Here is an 18,215-nt window from a genome sequence, read left to right on the forward strand (position 1 = left end):
GAGTTTGAAATAAAATTGAAAAATTTCCTTACATTGTAGTTACGACGTAAAAACATCAGGATCCTTATTTTATTAAAATGGAGAAAACAAAATAAACAAGCGGTTATTTATTTTATTTTTTATTTGTTTAATTTTCATATTTGTAGTACGTAAGAGTGCCTACACCCGTTTTCCAACCATTAAACTCTTACAAAGGTCTTACAAATATGTCTTAATGGTCTTACAAATTTGTCAGTGTAAAAAGTGTTGTTGTGAGTGGCCGTGGGCGTGGACTAGATCGGCGCGCCCTTTATTTTGCGAGACCGTCAAAATGTACTTTTCGCAGTTTTTACTCAATTTCTCCGTTTTCAAAGCTTTATCCCCGTTGTCAGATCCTCCAGCGTTGCCAGCCCCGCTATTCTTATACTCTTTTTATACAGTTCATCTTAACATGCCTCCGTCAGATGGCGCCAGGAACTAGAGTGAAAACTAACAGAAGTGTGCAACAATATATCGCCAGGCAACATGCAGACCGTGGCAAGCAACATGTTGTTCAGCGCGGTGTTGCTTAGAGGTGGTGAAACATCGATATCAACATCGATATAACCAATGTTTTAAAAACATCGATGACATTGATGTTGGCACAGATGTTTCTCCACCTCTAGCGGTGAGTTTGCGTGCTTGTGGTGGGTTTGTGTTTTGTAGTGAAATGTTAGCGAAACGTCGAACTAACAGAAAGAGAGAGATCTTCTGAGTTCTCTCAATCTCAGAGTGCAAATTGAATTTTTCGATAACAACATCGATATAGCCGATTTTTTAAAAACATCGATGACAATCCCTTCCACCACTACCACGGACTGTTGTTTATTTTGTTGTTGTTGGGACGTTGACACTGGAAACTGATTTAAATCGGCTAATAATATTAAGAAAACTTGAAACAGCGCGTCGCCTGGTTGCATTAAACATCGACTGAACGGAAAATCGCTGGCATTTAACTAAACCACCAAGACATAAATTACAAAGGAAGCTGCGAATCTTTAGATCATAAAAATGTGCGACGAAGCCGTCGAAAATGTGGAGCATCAAGGTAAAAATTCGCTCTGTTTCGGTGTTTGCATATCCATTAAGTGGAAATCGGTTCTCTAATGTTTCAATAGAACCTTTTCAAGTGCGTTAAAATATCATTAGGTAAAGTATGTGGTTTGGGGCTTTTCTTTGCTGTTCATATAAAAGGCGGTAAAAGTGGTAGTGACTCCGGTGGATTTTGGCTTATGCTAATGTTTAATTATAATGAGAGAAAAATTGGATAAATTTAGGCAAGTCAGGCAACCCAAGAAAAATTGTTCGTTTCCTGTTGAACGTTGACCTTTTCTGGGATTCAGGACATCTGCATTTTGGCTAAGCAACTCTCATGCATGTGCCACACTGAAAGAAAAGACTTGATGCACAACATTTGTGGAAATCTCTACCCCTGATTAAAAATTATTTAAAAAGGCTTAGGTTGCAATCCATAATTTCTTATTTTATTTTGGGATAAATATTTTATGTAACATGCGCGGGATCGTTATATTGTCCATTAGCTTAACTTAATTGTAATGACAATTTTTTTACGCTAAGATACATTTTAAATTAGAAAAATTTTATTATTGAACATATGTTAAAATATGTAATTGATTTCTAAAAGAATTCCAATTTTGATCAGTGTAAGCATTGAACTGTTAGTTTTGGCATTTCCTTCCTGTCTACTTCACACATTCCCTTATCTTGTCCTCCCCTTCCCTACTTATTGTTATTTCTTGACCTCTTCCTGGTTTTCTGCCGCAATATTAAAAATAATATTTGTTCATGGCCACAGCTAAGCCAATTTTACCCACTGACCACCCCACTTGCCGCCCTTGCAGAAATCATTTGACATTTGCCGGTGAAATCGATGATTTTCCTGCGTTTGTCGCAATTCGCGTGACTGAAATGGGTTTCTTATCTTTTCAAACGGCGCTCGACCAAAATTTTATCAGTGGCAGTTGAGCCAGTTGAAGCGTTCTTAAATTGTCTTAGATTAATTTTAATTTATGATCTCCTGACAAAAATTAATGAATTGTGTGCCATAAACACATGGAAAATAGAAATAATTTTCATTTTTGTGTGTACAAACTTGTATCAATTAGAGCTTATCTCGCCTTAAGAGGGGCACTTTCAAGTGGCGGTTATTCGATCTATTATGAATTATACAGCTCAGCAGTTTATTTAAGTCGAAAATTAAAGTTTCTTCTTTTAATATTTTTAAGAATTTGCGAAGCTTTCCCATTGATTTTTAAGAATTGTATGTCCTCACTAGCTAACTTAACAATTTCTTACTTTGAAAGTGAAAAAGTTTATATACTTAGCCTTCCTTATAAATACAATTTAAGCAAACCTGCAGAATAGAAAACTATTGATGTAATATAAAAACAAATTGCTTAGCAGCTACCAGTAAAAATTCATTATGTTTCACTTTATTTATTTTTGGCTAAACGTGGTTATTTGTAGAGTATTTTACATTTTTTCTCCTACACTTTATTGCCGACCCATGTAAATTGTCGTGAGTTAGCGCTTGATAATATTTGCCAAGCGTTTCGTGGGCAGTGCTAATTGTAAATTCATTTAGCGCCCGCCCGGAGATTATAGTTTCAGCACTCAGAACGAAAAACTACAACAACGACAACATTCATAATAATAGTGACAATGATCCCCTCCCATTGGGCTAATTAAATTGCATATAACCTGACCGCCAGCAGAGATTGCATTGTTGTAGTGTAGTTTTTTTTTTTTTTGTATTCTTTCTATAAAGTGATATGCAATTGTGTAATCCTCATGAGTTGGGCTATTTATAGAGTCGGGGAAAGCAACGGGCACGTTGTTTGGCCTCGTTGTATTTGTTACATGAGGGAGCACACACCTCCCCGTTTACCACCCAAAACTCACCCACCGGCCATGAGGTGCCTGTGATTGATATTTGTGTCGTTGGGACACGGACACCTTTTCAATTGTTTCGATTCCAGAATCAGAAAAACAAAATTTACATTATTGTTATGCATGTTTGCAGTTTGTTGTTTCCCTCTTCATTTTGCATTTTGCATATTGCATTTTCTATATTCTATATTCAATTTGGCACGTACAGCAAATGGATGACTTTTTATGGCATCCCACGTAGGGAAGCTACTTAAACGATTTAGTTTGGCACCTGCTTTTTTTATGGGGCAGACCCACAAGTACCGCCAAACAATAAAAAACACACCAAATTTGGTGGGTGTAAATTATATAATTCCGGCTGTGAGGGTGGAAAGCAGTCTCTTGACAAATTGGGCAAACATGACAAAAAAACCTTTATCGTACCTAGAGTTTGATAAGAATATATTGATATATTATCTTGGATAAAAGTCAATTTTATATTCTATAATACGTCATGTATTAATTATTATATTATAATTTTAGGTTATAGTTTTTGTTTGGATATTAACATATTGAACCATAATCTATATAATTTATTTATGAATAGTCTTCTTACTTAAAAACAAATAAATTCAAATAAAATCTCCTTGAGGATCGATATGCCTAAATCATGATTAGGTCACGCAATTCCAACGCATCAAGAGATTCATAAATGGTCTACCATACTTTCTAGACATTAAATTAGAAAATATTTGAGTAAACGAACCAATTGAAATACATAGAGAAAAAGCCAACGAGTATTCAATTGGTAGACAATCTGTCAGATATGCATCAGATAATTTATCTGTATACAAAAATTGAACCTATTGCGGCAATGGGAGCGAGATGAAATCCCAAAAATGTGCTACTCAAATTTGAATTTCTAGCAATAACAGTTGCCGAATCGATTGTAATTTTCCATTAATGGTTAATCAATGGTGATTGGGGGGGCACGTGAGAGACTGTTTTTCCCAGACAACCGGTTTTTTGAGTGTGGCGCATGACTCTAAATGAAATTTATAAAAAGAACAATCAACTTTTCCCCCGCGGCACTTGGCGAAGCGGATGAATTCGCTTTGTTGGGACGACGCCTCCATTGTTGAATCGACTCTAAGCAGATTAAGCTGGATTACAATAAATTGCTTACATACTGCGAAACGGCAAAGGAGCAACCGGAAAATTGCTTCAATTTCGCATTCGTCTGCGTTTAAATTACACATAAATATCATGTCCACATTTCCTGCACATTAAAGTGCAAATTTGAATTATTACGTTCTGCTGAGCGGGCGATCAGCCAAAATAAACAACAGAAAACAGGAATATGGTCAAGAAAAAAGGGAAAATAAAATTTCAACCGTTTGCGCAGACATTCCAATCGTTGCGACATCAGAACAGAACAAAATATCTATTTGAAAACGGAAAACAAAAGATACAAGACATTTTATAAACATAGGTAAACGCAAGATGAACAGAGGCATTTAAATAAAAAATATTACCAATTCATGATGCAACTCAGAAAAGGGAACTATGTAAACCCGTATTGAAACTAATAAATTAAACATTTTTAAAGACAAACTATAATTAATACATGTGTATTTTAAGTTTTGAAACGCACTGTCTGGCTCTCCACGTTTATGTGGAAATGTTCTGCCGAAAATAACAAACTTTTGCCACAATTGCCGATGCCAGTGCCATGACCAACTAGTCAAGGGTTCTATTTATAGTGAACCACGACTTTTTCGGGGCCATGAAGTATTGCAAACAAATATATGCGGCAATCGCGTATGATTAACTAGGCGACTTTCTAGATATCTCAGGGCATTGAACGATTGTGATTTAGAGTCCGATTAGAGGCTAGTTTTGCTGTCAAATTTTTATAGCTGCAAAAACATTTGTCAGCGATTTGTTAATTGCGTTGCAAAACAGGCGGTCTATTAAAATACGATTTTTACTAAGGTATGCAATGCCTTATGCCAGTCATTAGCGTGCTGCGCTTTGGTTAGTTTTCAGCGCTAATTTTGATTGTAAATTATATTTATTTCGGGCAGAGGTGTCAAATTGAATGAAAATTTTGTTCAATTTTGAACACGGAAATGGTTTATTTAAGTGTAGTTAACCTACACGTGATCTATAAGGTATAAACTTTATTGACTCATTTATAATTAGTATCACTCTTAAAAACCTTCTAGAATAACCACTTGGAAAAGTATAGAATTTTACTAAATTTTATTTATTCAAGCTAAACATTTATATTTAGTTGTCAACAAAGTAGACCACTTATGTAATAGATACGTTGAGTAGCTTTCAACACCGCAGCTAAAATTCGAAAATAATTAGCTCATTCATCATTGTTACCGCACAATTGGCTTACATATTTTGGCAACAATTAAAAGCCAGCGGAAGATTTTTATTTTTAAATTCAGTTAAACGCCTTCTGGAGTGCGAGTGCCAGCACGAAATTTGACGCTTTAAATCTCAAACGACAGCCAGTGCACTTGGTCCCAATTGACCCAATTTTAATGTGATTTAAGCCCTAAGTTTTGCCCAGTTCCCCGATTCCCCATTCGTTTATTTATTCGTACACTTAAAATATTTTTGCAATGTTATAAGATCAATATTGTATATTAAAGGTACTTGAAGTAATAATCTTAAAAGTTACCTATACGATTTAATTAAAAAAATAATAGAAAATATATTACGTATAATATCAATTTAATTATTATGTTTTTTTTCTGTGTAGAAACAGGGTAAGCGGTAGGCGCGTTTAATTACACGCTTACACGCAATTTCCGCTGGAAATGCCGCTGGGGAAAATTTACCCGAGGCGGGGCAAGACTTTTGTTTGCTTGTTTGTTTATCTCGGAATACTTCTGCTTATTACGGTAATTTTACTCGATTTTGCTTGTCTACCTGGCCAACCTTTGGCTCTGAAAAAATAATTTTTAGTTCATCTGTTGTTCAGCTCGTTCAACAAATACGGGTTTTAATTAAATTCTGTTTGCATTTACAAATCGCCAAACTGCAAACAATTTAGAAAGCAATAGAGACAAGGGGAATCTCTGTTGTTGCATGTAAAATTTCAGTTTTATATAAGGCAATTCAATACCAAGGAACGAAGTTAAATTTTTAATATAAAGACCAGAAAATAGAAAAAATTTCAAAAACTGAAGCATCCCTTTATTAACCTTAAATATTAATTTAACAAGCGTCTTAAAATTAGCTTTAAAAAGTTTTTTTAGATAAATATAGTTATAATATTGTGGAAAAGACTAGGCATTATAAGGAATCTAAATAAATAAAATCAGTTATCTTTATTGTGTATAACATAAGCACACAATATGTCATTGGCATATTACACAGGTTTAATACAAAATTAACTTATCACTTGAGTTTCCAAAAACTGATTTTTACCTTTCTCTATTTCAGACCACCATGTGCACTTCGACACGAACACGGTGAAGGACGACTTCGAGTCGGACAGCTGTGTGACATATCAAAGGTCGGGCGACACGATTGTGGTTAGCCTGGGATTCCTACAGATCAATCACCGCTACCTGATCGACCTGAAGGTCCCGACGTCGCTTTTTGGCGATGCACGGACACTGGCCAGCAAGTTCGAGCCGGTGATCAGCGCCGCGCCGAGTCTGCACTGCAGGATTACGGAGTTCGCGGGCACCAAGCATGACGAGCACGACTTTTTCGAGATGAAAATCGAGTTCTTTGCCTACAAGGAGAAGCTGCTACGCGAGGTCCTTCACATTGTCAGCTCATCCAATGCAAAGGAGCTGCTGCAGCTAGTGATCGCCGCCCGGGTTTTGGGGAAGGGCAAGGGCACGCCCATGCTGCGCACCGGAATCCACTGCATCGGAGTCGAACGGGATGAGGATGAGTCGGAGGCCTCCGATTTTGCCGGTTTCGACAGCAAGCCCTAAACTGGAACACCACTATCCGCCTTGCCCCAACTTGTTTTCGTAGTTAATTGCTGATATTTACATAGTTCTTAAGTAAAAGAGAAGAGAATAATATGTAACGTTAGTTAATACCTACATAGCAAACAATTGTGTATGTAAAACTCATTGAGCATTTGCATTTAGGTTTCGGTTTCAGTTTTGCTTGTTGTACTTAACATTTGTAAATTACTCAAGACCGCAATAGTCAAGTTTTTATTGCACGTGAGTTGGCGAACTGCCAGTAATTCTTGACTCTTTTGTGTAACGATTTTCATGACCATGTTGTCTCCAAATGTTTCTGTGAGACTTAAATCTATTTGCAGTTTTTCATTAAATGCATTTTAGAAGATGGATCCATCGGCCATGTCTCACTTTCACTCTTCAGAACTATATTGTGTTAAATGTATGTTTTAGAGCTCTCTGAACAATTGTACGACATGGACGCAATTATAGAGTCAATTTAATGACATTTTAAATAAAATATTGTTTTTAAATCATTAGAACATTGATTCAATATTGTGTCCAAATATAAATGGTTTTTAATATTTGAAAATGCACTGTACATACATAAAGTAAAATATATTTCCTTTAAACTGCACCAAATACAAAATATTAGCTAAAGTAAGTAAAACCTCGAAAACACACAGAGACCAAATTTAAGACCTTTTTCTAAATATGTATTATGCAATCCAGGCAGTTAATTAACCGAAAAGTAAGCAAAACCAGATGCAATTTATTGTGACCAAATCGAGGTGCCGTTAATCATTAACATTAATCAATTCGGGAAATTAAAACTTTTTCAATAAAATTAGCCCAGAGACATATTTAACAGGGCATTTTGATAACATATTCAAATTAATAATATTTGGCACTTCAAATGTATAAAAGGCACTGTAACCAACTACCTAGATTTTGTAAATTTAAATCTACAAAGAAAAGGCAAAATATTTGAGCCCATACTGTATACTATCTAAGTTAATTATCGATAGATCTGCTGAAATGCCGTAAATAAAAATTCGTTGAAAGTCCCAAAAATTTTTAAAGGTTTTTTTTTTGGTTTGAAATACTCTAAATTCTGTTCTTTTCAAAAAAAAATCTTTTAAATGTAAGAGGGAGCGTTTGTTTCTGAAACAAGTGAATGCATATACATTTTCCTTCTAGGTGATATTCCAGGTTTAGTTACGGTTTTTTAAAGAAAATACATTATGCTTATTTATTGTTTAGTTTAGTTTTTAACTTTAAAAAATGTAGGAACCAATAAATAAAGAAAAAAATTGTATTTTGATATTTTTCCCAAGCCTTAATATAACATTTTAACGATTAATAAGCCTGAATTTCATTTATTTTTATGTTCTTTATTGACACGAAAAAAAAAAAATGAGATCGGGTTGATCACTTTAAAAAAAATAATTAAAAGTAACAAAACCACGTCGACTTGAAAACAATTACTTAAAAATACTTTTAATTATTTTAAGACCGAGGCAGACGCGATAGAAAGTAGTATAAACAAGAAATAAAAAAAAAATCTAAGAAATCCGTTCAGTAGAACTTGAAAAATTATTTCAACCACCTCAAAAAAATAAGAAGTTTTAAGGAAAACGCGTTCAAAGATTAGAAAACGATTCTAATGACTCGGACTTTACGTCACAGAATTGACTGTGCCTCCCAAAATAATTCGAATTTTTAAAAATCCTTTAAGGATCACAATTTTCAAAGTTTACACTTTTAAAATAGGGTTTTTCCATATTTTTTTCTTTCAAATTTTTTAGACCAGAATACCCCTTTTAACCAAAATATAGCATCGCAATATCTTGGCTTCTTTCAAATGAAAATTACAAAATGCTTTTATAACATAGTACAATGAGAAATATTTTGATTTTGTGATTTATTGAGATATTTTAACTTTTACCGAAGCTACAGTGACTACAATATTACATTTTAAATTAAAACAGTGCTATCCCCCTGGCCTGCAACCATGGCCACTACGTAACAATTGCCCCTGACTCGCGCACTTCGCAACACTGAAATTGCGCTGGCGGCAAAATGATGTCTTCGAAAATCATCGCAAAACTATTTTAAGCGATGGATAGATTTTTTAGATCTTGTTACACACAAAATGTATTTGTTGTAAAAAATCCAATTAATTAATGAAGTAAAGCGAAAATTGTAATATGCTCGTCTGCCTCATAATCTAGTTTCTTTTGTTATGGTCATATGAAAGTGCATAAATACATTTAACTCATAAGCTTATCTCAAAAATAAACAATGAAGCAAGCTTCGGCAAGCTAATGTTTAAAAAATGTAATATTGTTTCATTTTTAAGCAATCTGTGACCGATTGAACAGAGCGGTAAAAACAGGAGATTTCCCTGGCCTTTAAAAATTCAAACCAAAGTTAGAGCAGTACATTAAAATTGTTCCTATTTTATAGCACGTATTGTTATGTTTAGAGCGCTGGAGAATAACTTTTTCGGGTGAAGATAAAGGAATTAAAACACAATTAATATTTTTAAGTTTTATGTTTTGCTGCAACGGAACCTTTTTCAAACGGGCAAACGAATATGGTCACATTCCAAAACGGTATTTTTTTTTCTGTTGTTGTCGGCAAAATGGCGTCCGGTTGTTGTGCTGTCGTGTGGTACGTGTGGCTGGTCGAGAAAAATCTTTTTCGCTTCAAATAGGACTATTATTTAACTCAAATTCGGAACGAAAATATGCAGAAAATGTGCCGCAAACATAGCTGTGATGGAAAAACATGAAAAGTGCCAGAGAAACAAGGTTTTTAATGCCTAAATAACATTTTTTCTCGCTGCCAGCCAGTTTGCAAATGCGTGTGTATGAGCGTGCGTGTGTGCGTAGTGGGTTGATGTGTGTGTGCAATTTTTTCCGGCAGGCAAAAATCTCTCCATTTGCAACACTGAAAAATCGATAAAACTGCAGCAAGACTTTTTCGGTGTAGATTTCACTAGCCAAAAAAAGAAAAAAAAATTTTGATTTTGAGTCTAATCGTTTCCACCTTTCTCTTTTTTCACCCCGCAGCTTTTGTAACTAAAACTCCGTTTTGACATCACTTTCATCATAATCTGAATAAAAATAATAATAATATAAAATACAACAAAAAATATGATATAAAAAAATAAAAAAACACCATCGAAAACGAATCAAAAAATAATACATACAAAATATAAATCGCAAATAATTAAAAGTTACAGCAAAAATACATAAAAAACCAACAACAACATAGCTCAAAAGGAAAAAAGTCAAAGCAAAAACTTTTTAAGTTTTTTGGACTCTTCTTTGTTTTTGTTTCGTTTGCTTTGCAAAGATAAAACATACACAAACAGAAAAAACGAGAATTTTTACGCCGCCCGTGGGTGTGAGCGAGACAGACAGAGAGAGAGAGAGGGAGATAAAGCGACTGCGCAAATAAAACAAAACAACAAAAAACAAGCCAAGCTTGAAACGAAGACTTTCAAAAAAAAAAAAAAAAACAACAACAACAAAACCAACAACAACAACAAACCAAACAAATTGAAACGCTGTGAAATTAACTCGTCAATACTCAAAAGCACCAACAAATAAAAAAATACAAGAAAAGCTAAAAATAAAAGGCAAACTACGAAGGAGCAAGTGAAGCGGAGTTCAAAAGAAAACAGCAAAAGCACTGAAAACAAAAAGAAACGGGAAACAACTAACGGGAAAGTAAAGGCAACGGCGCTGCGGCGTTCGGACTCTCGAATAAAAAAAAATCCTAAAATAAACACTTTGAAAAACGCTAAATCAATCCCAAAATTCCTCATTATTTTTCCTGAAAAGCTTTAATTTAATTACGAATTTTTTGTTGTTAAGTCAAAGTGAATTCAATTTGCTAATTAATTTAAATTAAGACAACAACAACAGCAACCGAGCTACAAAAGCATCAGCAACAACAAACAAACAACAACCAACCAACAACAAACAACTGAATTAATGTTTTAAAGTACAAAATAACCGGGAGTAAATCAACAACAAATAATTTAAACATATTAAAAACGATTTAATTTAAAACGCAACATCAATCTAAATTATTTAACTAAACAAAAAACACTGCTAGAATTTAAGTCGTAAAGGAGAACAAACTGATAAAGGCCCAAAAGGGGCGAAAAGAAAGTGAGAGACGGAAAGAGAAGCAAGAAGAGCAGAATAAAACCGATTAAGCAACAATTGTGCCGCAAAAAAAGTGTGAATAAAAAATATATACTAAAAATATAACGGTAACAATAAAGAAAACATTTAAAACCAAAAATCTACAAGAATTCTATAAGTTTTAAGTCAAGTTTTACACAGACCTACAACAACAACACCAGCAATTTAACTTAGCCAATAAATTTAATAAGAAAAACAATAAGTTAGTGAAAAATAAACGGATTAATACAATATATATAGAGAACGCATAACAAATTTAAAACTGCGGCCTTGTGCCAAAGAAACAGTTTTTATTTTTTCCAATAAAGCATTGTTTTTTACTAGTTTTCAATTCAGTTTTTTTTATAAGTGTACCTAGTGAGAAATGTTAAAAGTCTAAAACAGCAAAAGCAACTGCAACAAACGGAAGTAAAACGGAGAAAAGAAAAACAAAACAAATTCAAAGAAAGATTTAACAACTCTGTGATAATTACTGTAAATTTATAAATTTAAATAAACAAAAAAAAGAAAAAAACGCAAAGAAAAACCACAAAAAAATCTCTAATGGAATGAAAGGCAAAACCCGTAATTTTTAACAATAGGCGAAGAAGGAGCGAAGGAGTAGGCGAAGATAACAGAAAAACATCTTAAACCAACAACAACAACTTTACACTTAAGAGCAAATGCAAATGAAAAGATAAAAAACATTGAAACAAATTCGTGATATCTTAAAGGACTTCGATACATATATACTATAGTATATTATATATTATATTATATAAACTATTAAACTAAGCTTAAATCTAGTAAGCGAGAACCGAGAAAACAAAACAAAGGAATAAGTGAAAAATAACAAAACCAACCAACAAAAAGCAAAATAAAAACCCTAGGTTATAAAAAGACTTCAAAACGCATTCAAAAAAAATATATATTTAAACAAAACAACATAAATCGTAGGCTTAAAGTTCAACATAGTAAATGAGCGAGGATAACTTCACATAACGGGTATCCTATATCTATTATATATATTAAAAACAAAAACCTTAAAACTCATAATTTTTGCTTAGTGAATAGTAAATGAAACAGCAATAAAACAGCAAAAAACAACAAACAAATTATACAAATCGTGCAACCGAAAAGTAATAGCAACGTACAGCGAAACAAAAGAGAAAATCGAGACGAAGATATAGAGAGGGAGGAACCGGAAACGGAAGTCCCGGGAAGAAGAAGCAGCCGGAGAATAAGAAGGAGAATCGAACCTCGTCCCCAAAAATCATCGTTGTACTAAGGGTATTCGAAAGTAATTTAAAATTAAATCACTACTACTTCCTATAAACCACAACGATTGCCTACAAAATATATATTATATATATGTATACTATATAGAAAACAAAAAACAATATAATCAAGCAAAACACACAAAATATTCAAATATCAAACAAAAGCTAATCTTACCCAAAAGTAAAAAGTATTCCCAGTGTATTTTTCTAGTAAAACTAAAGTAAAAATATAAAAAAATCAACCAAAACCATTTCAAACAAAATGCAATAATTCAATAATAATTCAAAACTCGAAAAAAAAAAAACAAAAAACACCAACGGCAGCAGCTGGTATGCATTTTCATCGTAAATCAACAATATTTTGAATACACAAAACGATCAAAAAAAATATATAAAAAAAACAAAAACAACTTTGGAAACAAAACCTATAACAGACCCAGGAAGGAACTTCAAACTACCAAAACAAACCAACAACGTTACAATATTTGTCGGCATTTTTTACAACAAAAAAAAAACACACACAACAAGGAACACAAACAAACCAACAACAGCAAAGGAAAGCTAAGAAATACAACCATTTTTTTGTGGGGCATGCCCTCGAGAAAAGACAACAATTTTTATTAACTTCGAAGACAAGGAATTTCAGTGCCTCTTGTGCCAGTGTTTAGCCAAAATATATATACACAAAAAACAAAACAAACAAAAACTAAAAAACAAATACGTATTTATTGCTTAGTTTTTTTCTCTTTGATATAAAAAATTAAAATAAAAACTAAAAAAAAATTTAAGAAAATACCCTAAAGAGCAAACAAAAGTGAGATCAATAAATCTGTTTTCGGTCATTTCTCGCGCTTTCTTCAAGTTCGACTTTCGTTCCAATCGACTTTCGTTTCGGCATTCGCATCCATTATCGGGTTATACCACTGACCACCCAATACCAATAACAATTGCAATCACCATCGCCAAGAACCAGTCTCCAATTTGCTAGTCCTTATCAGCATTTTTCTTTGTTTGTTAATATCCAATATCAATCAATTCAACATGAATACGCAATCGAAGGTGTACCGCACCGGCGAAGGTAAGGGTCTCTTACATACAAAACATTTAGGCTTTGATTTATTTTTAAAATTGGATATTTAACTAATAATAATTTTAAAAATACTCAGAAATCTATGACAACTTGCCATGCGATGGTTACTTCAACATTAATGCCATTCGCAACCTGGGAATCCCGACTACATTTCCGACCATTGGAACCTTTACGCTTGATTCAACAACGCTGGGATTGCAGCCGCAAGGTCAGGGACCGTCGGCTCAGCAGCAACAGCAGCAGAATATGCATCACCATCAGCAACAGCAGCAGCAGCAACACCAACAACAGCAGCAGCAGCATATGCAGCAGCAACATCAGCAGCAGCAGCAACATCAACAGCAGCAGCAACATCAGCAACAGCAGCAACAACATCAGCAGCAGCAACAGCATCAGCAGCAGCAGCAGCAACAACATCAAAGCATTGGAATGTTTGATGCCAACGAGGTCAACGATGTCATCCAGAATCCTCCTCAAATCGGAGTATTCCAATCTAATAGCGTTTTGACTAACGGAGCTGGGAGTTCCTCTTCTATCTTTGGCTCCCAGTCAAGCAATTCGTCGGCTGCAGCTGCGGATCCCAGCCAGACCACCCGGGAAACTGGCATCATCGAGAAGCTGCTGGTAAGTAGGAGACGGAAACTTTTACTTGACCGCAATATCTAATTTTACATTTTCTATTCCCCTTAATTATAGCACTCCTATGGATTTATTCAGTGCTGCGAGCGGCAGGCACGACTCTTCTTTCATTTCTCGCAATTCAGCGGTAATATTGATCATTTGAAAATCGGGGATCCCGTGGAGTTCGAGATGACCTACGATCGCCGCACCGGCAAGCCGATAGCTAGTCAAGTGTCCAAGATAGCCCCAGAGGTTGTTCTCTCCGAGGAGCGGGTCACCGGCACAGTGACCACCGAGCTGCGCACGGATAGCGCTAATAATCTGCTCAACTCCAGCGAGACCACCGGTCGCATTAGCTATGAGAACCGAGGCGAATGCTTCTTTTTACCCTATACCAAAGACGATGTGGAAGGCAATGTCAACTTGCGCGCTGGCGACAAGGTCAGCTTTCAAATCGCAACGAACCAAAGGTAAGAATTAGTTTATAGAAAAGAAAGTATCTACTTAAGCCTAAATATTTTTGTATCTTATTTATCACAGAGGTAATCTAGGCGCCTGCCATATTCGCCTGGAGAATCCGGCTCAGCCGGTCAAGTATCGTGGCGTGGTTTGCTCCATGAAGGAGTCATTCGGCTTTATCGAACGCGCCGATGTGGTTAAAGAGATCTTCTTCCACTTTTCGGAAGCCGAGGGCAATGTGGAGCTGCGCCCCGGTGACGATGTCGAGTTTACCATCCAGACGCGGAGCGTAAGTGGCAGCGGCGATCCGACCAACCCCAACATCCTCCAATCAAAAATGCAGTCTGCCTCTGTGCCGCCGCAGGGCCGTGAATTTGCGTGCAACATCACGCGCCTAGCACCGGGATCGGTTATCTTTGAAGACGTGGACAGCACGGTGTACAAGGGCCAGGTGCTCAAGTCGCTCGATCGCAACAATCCGGTGCGCCAAAACAATGATCCCTTGCCGGGTCGCATTCGTTACAGGGCTTTGGATTATTCCGAGGTGGAGGTTCCGTTCGGGGACAAGGATCAGAAGGGTGACTTCACCTTGCGCCATGGTGATTGGGTGCAGTTTCTGCTTGCCACCGATCGGCGCGATCAGCTGCAGCGGGCCACATCGATCGCCCTGCTGGACGAGACCTTTAAGGTGTCCGGTGAGAAGCGGGAGCAGGGCACCATTGCATCCCTAAAAGAGGGCTTCGGCTTCCTGCGCTGCGTGGAGCGACAGGCTCGTCTATTTTTCCATTTTACTGAAGTTTTAGATACGGTGAGAATCATTCTTATAAATAAGTTTGTTCTAAGAAGCTTATTAGTTGCTTATCAATAACCAAATATTTGTTTTTATAGAGCCGCGAAATCGACGTCAACGATGAGGTGGAATTCACTGTTATCCAGGAGCCTGGATTGGCCTATAATAACTCGCGTTTGCAGGCCATACGCATTAAACACTTGCCGCCCAATTCAGTGCAATTCGAAACCCTAGTGGTCAGCAACATAGAGGGTATGCCTTTAATATTCGCATTCAAATTATATCATTACTAATTCGTAATATCTACGAGCAGGCTGCGTGACACGCGAGGCACCCAAGAGCCCAATTAAATCTCAAGATCGCGTCGAGGGCGGTGTGATTACCTACGAGAATGCCGATGTTAAAAAGACTATTATGTATTTTCTTAAAGACTGCGAAAAACCACCAAGGATTGGGGAGCGAGTACGCTTCGATATTTACATGGTGAGTTTGAAAAAATGGTGATTTTCAAGGAAATTAGTTAAGACTTTACAATTATGTTGTTAATTAGGTCAAACGTAACAAGGAGTGTATAGCCGTTAACGTACAGCAAGTTTCGCTGCAGCAGCAGCAACAACAGCAGCAGCAACAGCAACAGTTGCTGCTTAATCAGCCGAGCGCTGGGGGAAACCTTAACCAAAACGACCAGCTTTCAGGATTGTCGAATGGAATCAGTAGCAGCAGCTCAAACGCCTCGCTGCAGAATGGTTATGTGATGCACGGCAGCCCCGGTGGCAGCACCAGCAGCGTGGGCAGCAACAATCCGGGCCACATGGACGATTTTAAGCTGGAGAACAACAATCATGCCGGATCCGAGGCTGGGCAGGTGTACCGTGGCTTCATAGCCGTAATGAAGGAGAATTTTGGATTCATTGAGACTTTGTCCCACGACGAGGAGGTTTTCTTCCACTTTAGCAACTATCTGGGCAACCCCAACTGGTTGGAGTTGGGTCAGGAGGTGGAGTACACTCTGGCCCGCAACGGAAATACATCCGTTTCTGGAAACTGTCTGCCGGCGGAGAATGTCCGCATGCTGCCCAAGAACTCTATTCCCCAGCCTGCTGTGCTGGACACCACCCACAATGGTGTGGTGGCTCGTCCGCTGCGCTGCATCAATCCTGACCAGCAGGAGTATGCCGGTCTAATTGAGATTCTCGACGAGTCACGCACCACTGTTATTTCGCAACATGAGTTCGGGATCACAAGTCTGGTGAACAAGAGAGATCTGCTTCAGAAGGGCGATTTGGTTAGTTTCCGTATCGATGAAAGCGGTCGGGCAGCGAATGTGAATGCCGTGAGGCAGAAGAAACGCGCCACTGTGGACTCCATCAAGGGACAGTTTGGTTTTCTCAACTTTGAGGTGGAGGACGGCAAAAAGTTGTTCTTCCACATGTCCGAGGTGCAGGGCAATACTGTCGCCTTACATCCAGGCGATACCGTGGAGTTCTCCGTGGTTACCAATCAGGTGGGTTGAATCTTGTCTTGAAACTTGTGTGCATTACATATTAACGAGGTATATTTCTATTTCCATTAGCGTAATGGAAAGTCTTCGGCTTGCAATGTTCTGAAAATAAACGATCGTCCAGATCGTCTGATCTCGCGCCTCAAGCTCAACGGCGATGATACTGTGCCGCGCCTAATACTCATTCGTGCACCAAAGGGACCGCAGGGCAAAGGCTTTTCCGTTTTAGCGCGTCATCCACGCATTCCAGGTGAGATAACGCATATGCCCCAATTCTAGAAAACGGTTTTGATTGAGAAATATCAATCTTTCAGGCAACTTGGTGGAGTAGAGGGCTGCAAATGTTACACAGGCAAGCCAGGATATTAGATGCACATCAAAGACAATTACCTACAGCTATATATATTCTTGTACGCAAGCCATAAGCGAGCAGGCTACCAATCAACCAACTAACAGCAACGTGAACTTGTCGCCCTATTCATATACACAAACAATTATAACGAATATAACCTTTAGAAGCAAAAAAACACTATTGAAAACGATCGTAATTGATAATAATTGATAGCAAAGGCATACATTTAATATTAACGAAACTACTTAACGGCAACTCAACAAGAGAACTCTTCGTGTCTGAAATCGAAACTTATTTGTAATATTACCAACTAACCCTCCACCATTGTAACACTTTGTTTTCAACTAGACTCAACCGTGATTCGTGTTGTGGCCAGTTAGAAGCAAAATGAAATTGAAATCCAAGTGTCTGAGAGATGAAACCAAAACGTTTGTATACGTATACTATTTTCTACTAGTTTGCTTTAATTTTAAATAATTAAAAAACCATTGCGAAAAACAAAACAAAGTGAGAGGAAGGAAACAAACAACATAATCTATGAAGTATTTATTCTAGAATGGCAACGAAATCCTTGCATAATTGCGTTAGAAATTGTATAAAATCAACACTCTCTAAATACATTTGTCTATGGCCGGGATAGTTCCTGCTTCTACTGTATCTTGCTCTACTCGTATTCTTTTGTACTTCTCGAAAATTGTTCTTTCACTGCTTTCAATCTTACTGTTAACGATTTATATTTATTGAATAATAATTGTACTGCGGCAGCCACAATTATGTAGAACAACAACCGCAGCAGCAACATCAAACAAGAAACCAATCAATGGAGTGTAGCAAGAAGAAAGTATTTATATCTACAAGTACAGAACATATATATTTTACATATTCATTACCGTAAACATACTTAATATTAATGTTATTATTTCCTTTGTTTTGATCTTCGCTTGTGAACACACGCCAAGTTGATTCGCCAATTCTTTTGTTACATTCAGAGGGTTGCATTAATTTATTACATAACATAAACATACATGCTACATCGTAAATATTTATTTAAAGCAACAACAAA

At 36.6% G+C, this 18,215-nt stretch overlaps 2 protein-coding genes across 2 annotated transcripts; both read left to right on the forward strand.

Annotated features, from left to right (window-relative positions):
• The first annotated feature begins 832 nt into the window (after positions 1 to 832).
• Positions 833 to 7,931, forward strand: LOC108147537 (UPF0687 protein C20orf27 homolog). The gene is made up of 2 exons (XM_017274120.2): positions 833 to 1,066; positions 6,373 to 7,931. The coding sequence occupies exons 1-2, from the start codon at positions 1,030 to 1,032 to the stop codon at positions 6,876 to 6,878; spliced, it is 543 nt and encodes a 180-aa protein (XP_017129609.1). The 5' UTR covers positions 833 to 1,029; the 3' UTR covers positions 6,879 to 7,931.
• A 2,956-nt stretch (positions 7,932 to 10,887) lies between these two features.
• LOC108147484 (cold shock domain-containing protein E1) lies at positions 10,888 to 17,809 on the forward strand. The gene is made up of 9 exons (XM_017274038.2): positions 10,888 to 13,417; positions 13,506 to 14,053; positions 14,126 to 14,520; positions 14,591 to 15,317; positions 15,398 to 15,551; positions 15,613 to 15,782; positions 15,850 to 16,803; positions 16,873 to 17,050; positions 17,115 to 17,809. Exons 1-9 carry the CDS (start codon positions 13,381 to 13,383, stop codon positions 17,129 to 17,131), a joined length of 3,180 nt encoding a protein of 1,059 aa, XP_017129527.1. The 5' UTR covers positions 10,888 to 13,380; the 3' UTR covers positions 17,132 to 17,809.
• The last annotated feature ends 406 nt before the right edge of the window (positions 17,810 to 18,215 follow it).

Source organism: Drosophila elegans, unplaced genomic scaffold (assembly GCF_018152505.1).
Source record: "Drosophila elegans isolate 14027-0461.03 unplaced genomic scaffold, ASM1815250v1 contig_208, whole genome shotgun sequence".
NCBI classification, from domain to species: Eukaryota; Metazoa; Arthropoda; class Insecta; order Diptera; family Drosophilidae; genus Drosophila; species Drosophila elegans.

What these genes read in the sequence shown, in the direction of transcription:
- LOC108147537 (XM_017274120.2), top strand. Translation starts at nt 1,030, where the DNA reads ATGTGCGACGAAGCCGTCGAAAATGTGGAGCATCAAG. An exon ending in CGAAAATGTGGAGCATCAAG is followed by an intron (nt 1,067 to 6,372) that starts GTAAAAATTCGC and finishes TCTCTATTTCAG; the next exon opens with ACCACCATGTGCACTTCGAC.
- LOC108147484 (XM_017274038.2), top strand. Translation starts at nt 13,381, where the DNA reads ATGAATACGCAATCGAAGGTGTACCGCACCGGCGAAG. An exon ending in CAAATCGCAACGAACCAAAG is followed by an intron (nt 14,521 to 14,590) that starts GTAAGAATTAGT and finishes TATTTATCACAG; the next exon opens with AGGTAATCTAGGCGCCTGCC. An exon ending in TTACTGAAGTTTTAGATACG is followed by an intron (nt 15,318 to 15,397) that starts GTGAGAATCATT and finishes TTGTTTTTATAG; the next exon opens with AGCCGCGAAATCGACGTCAA.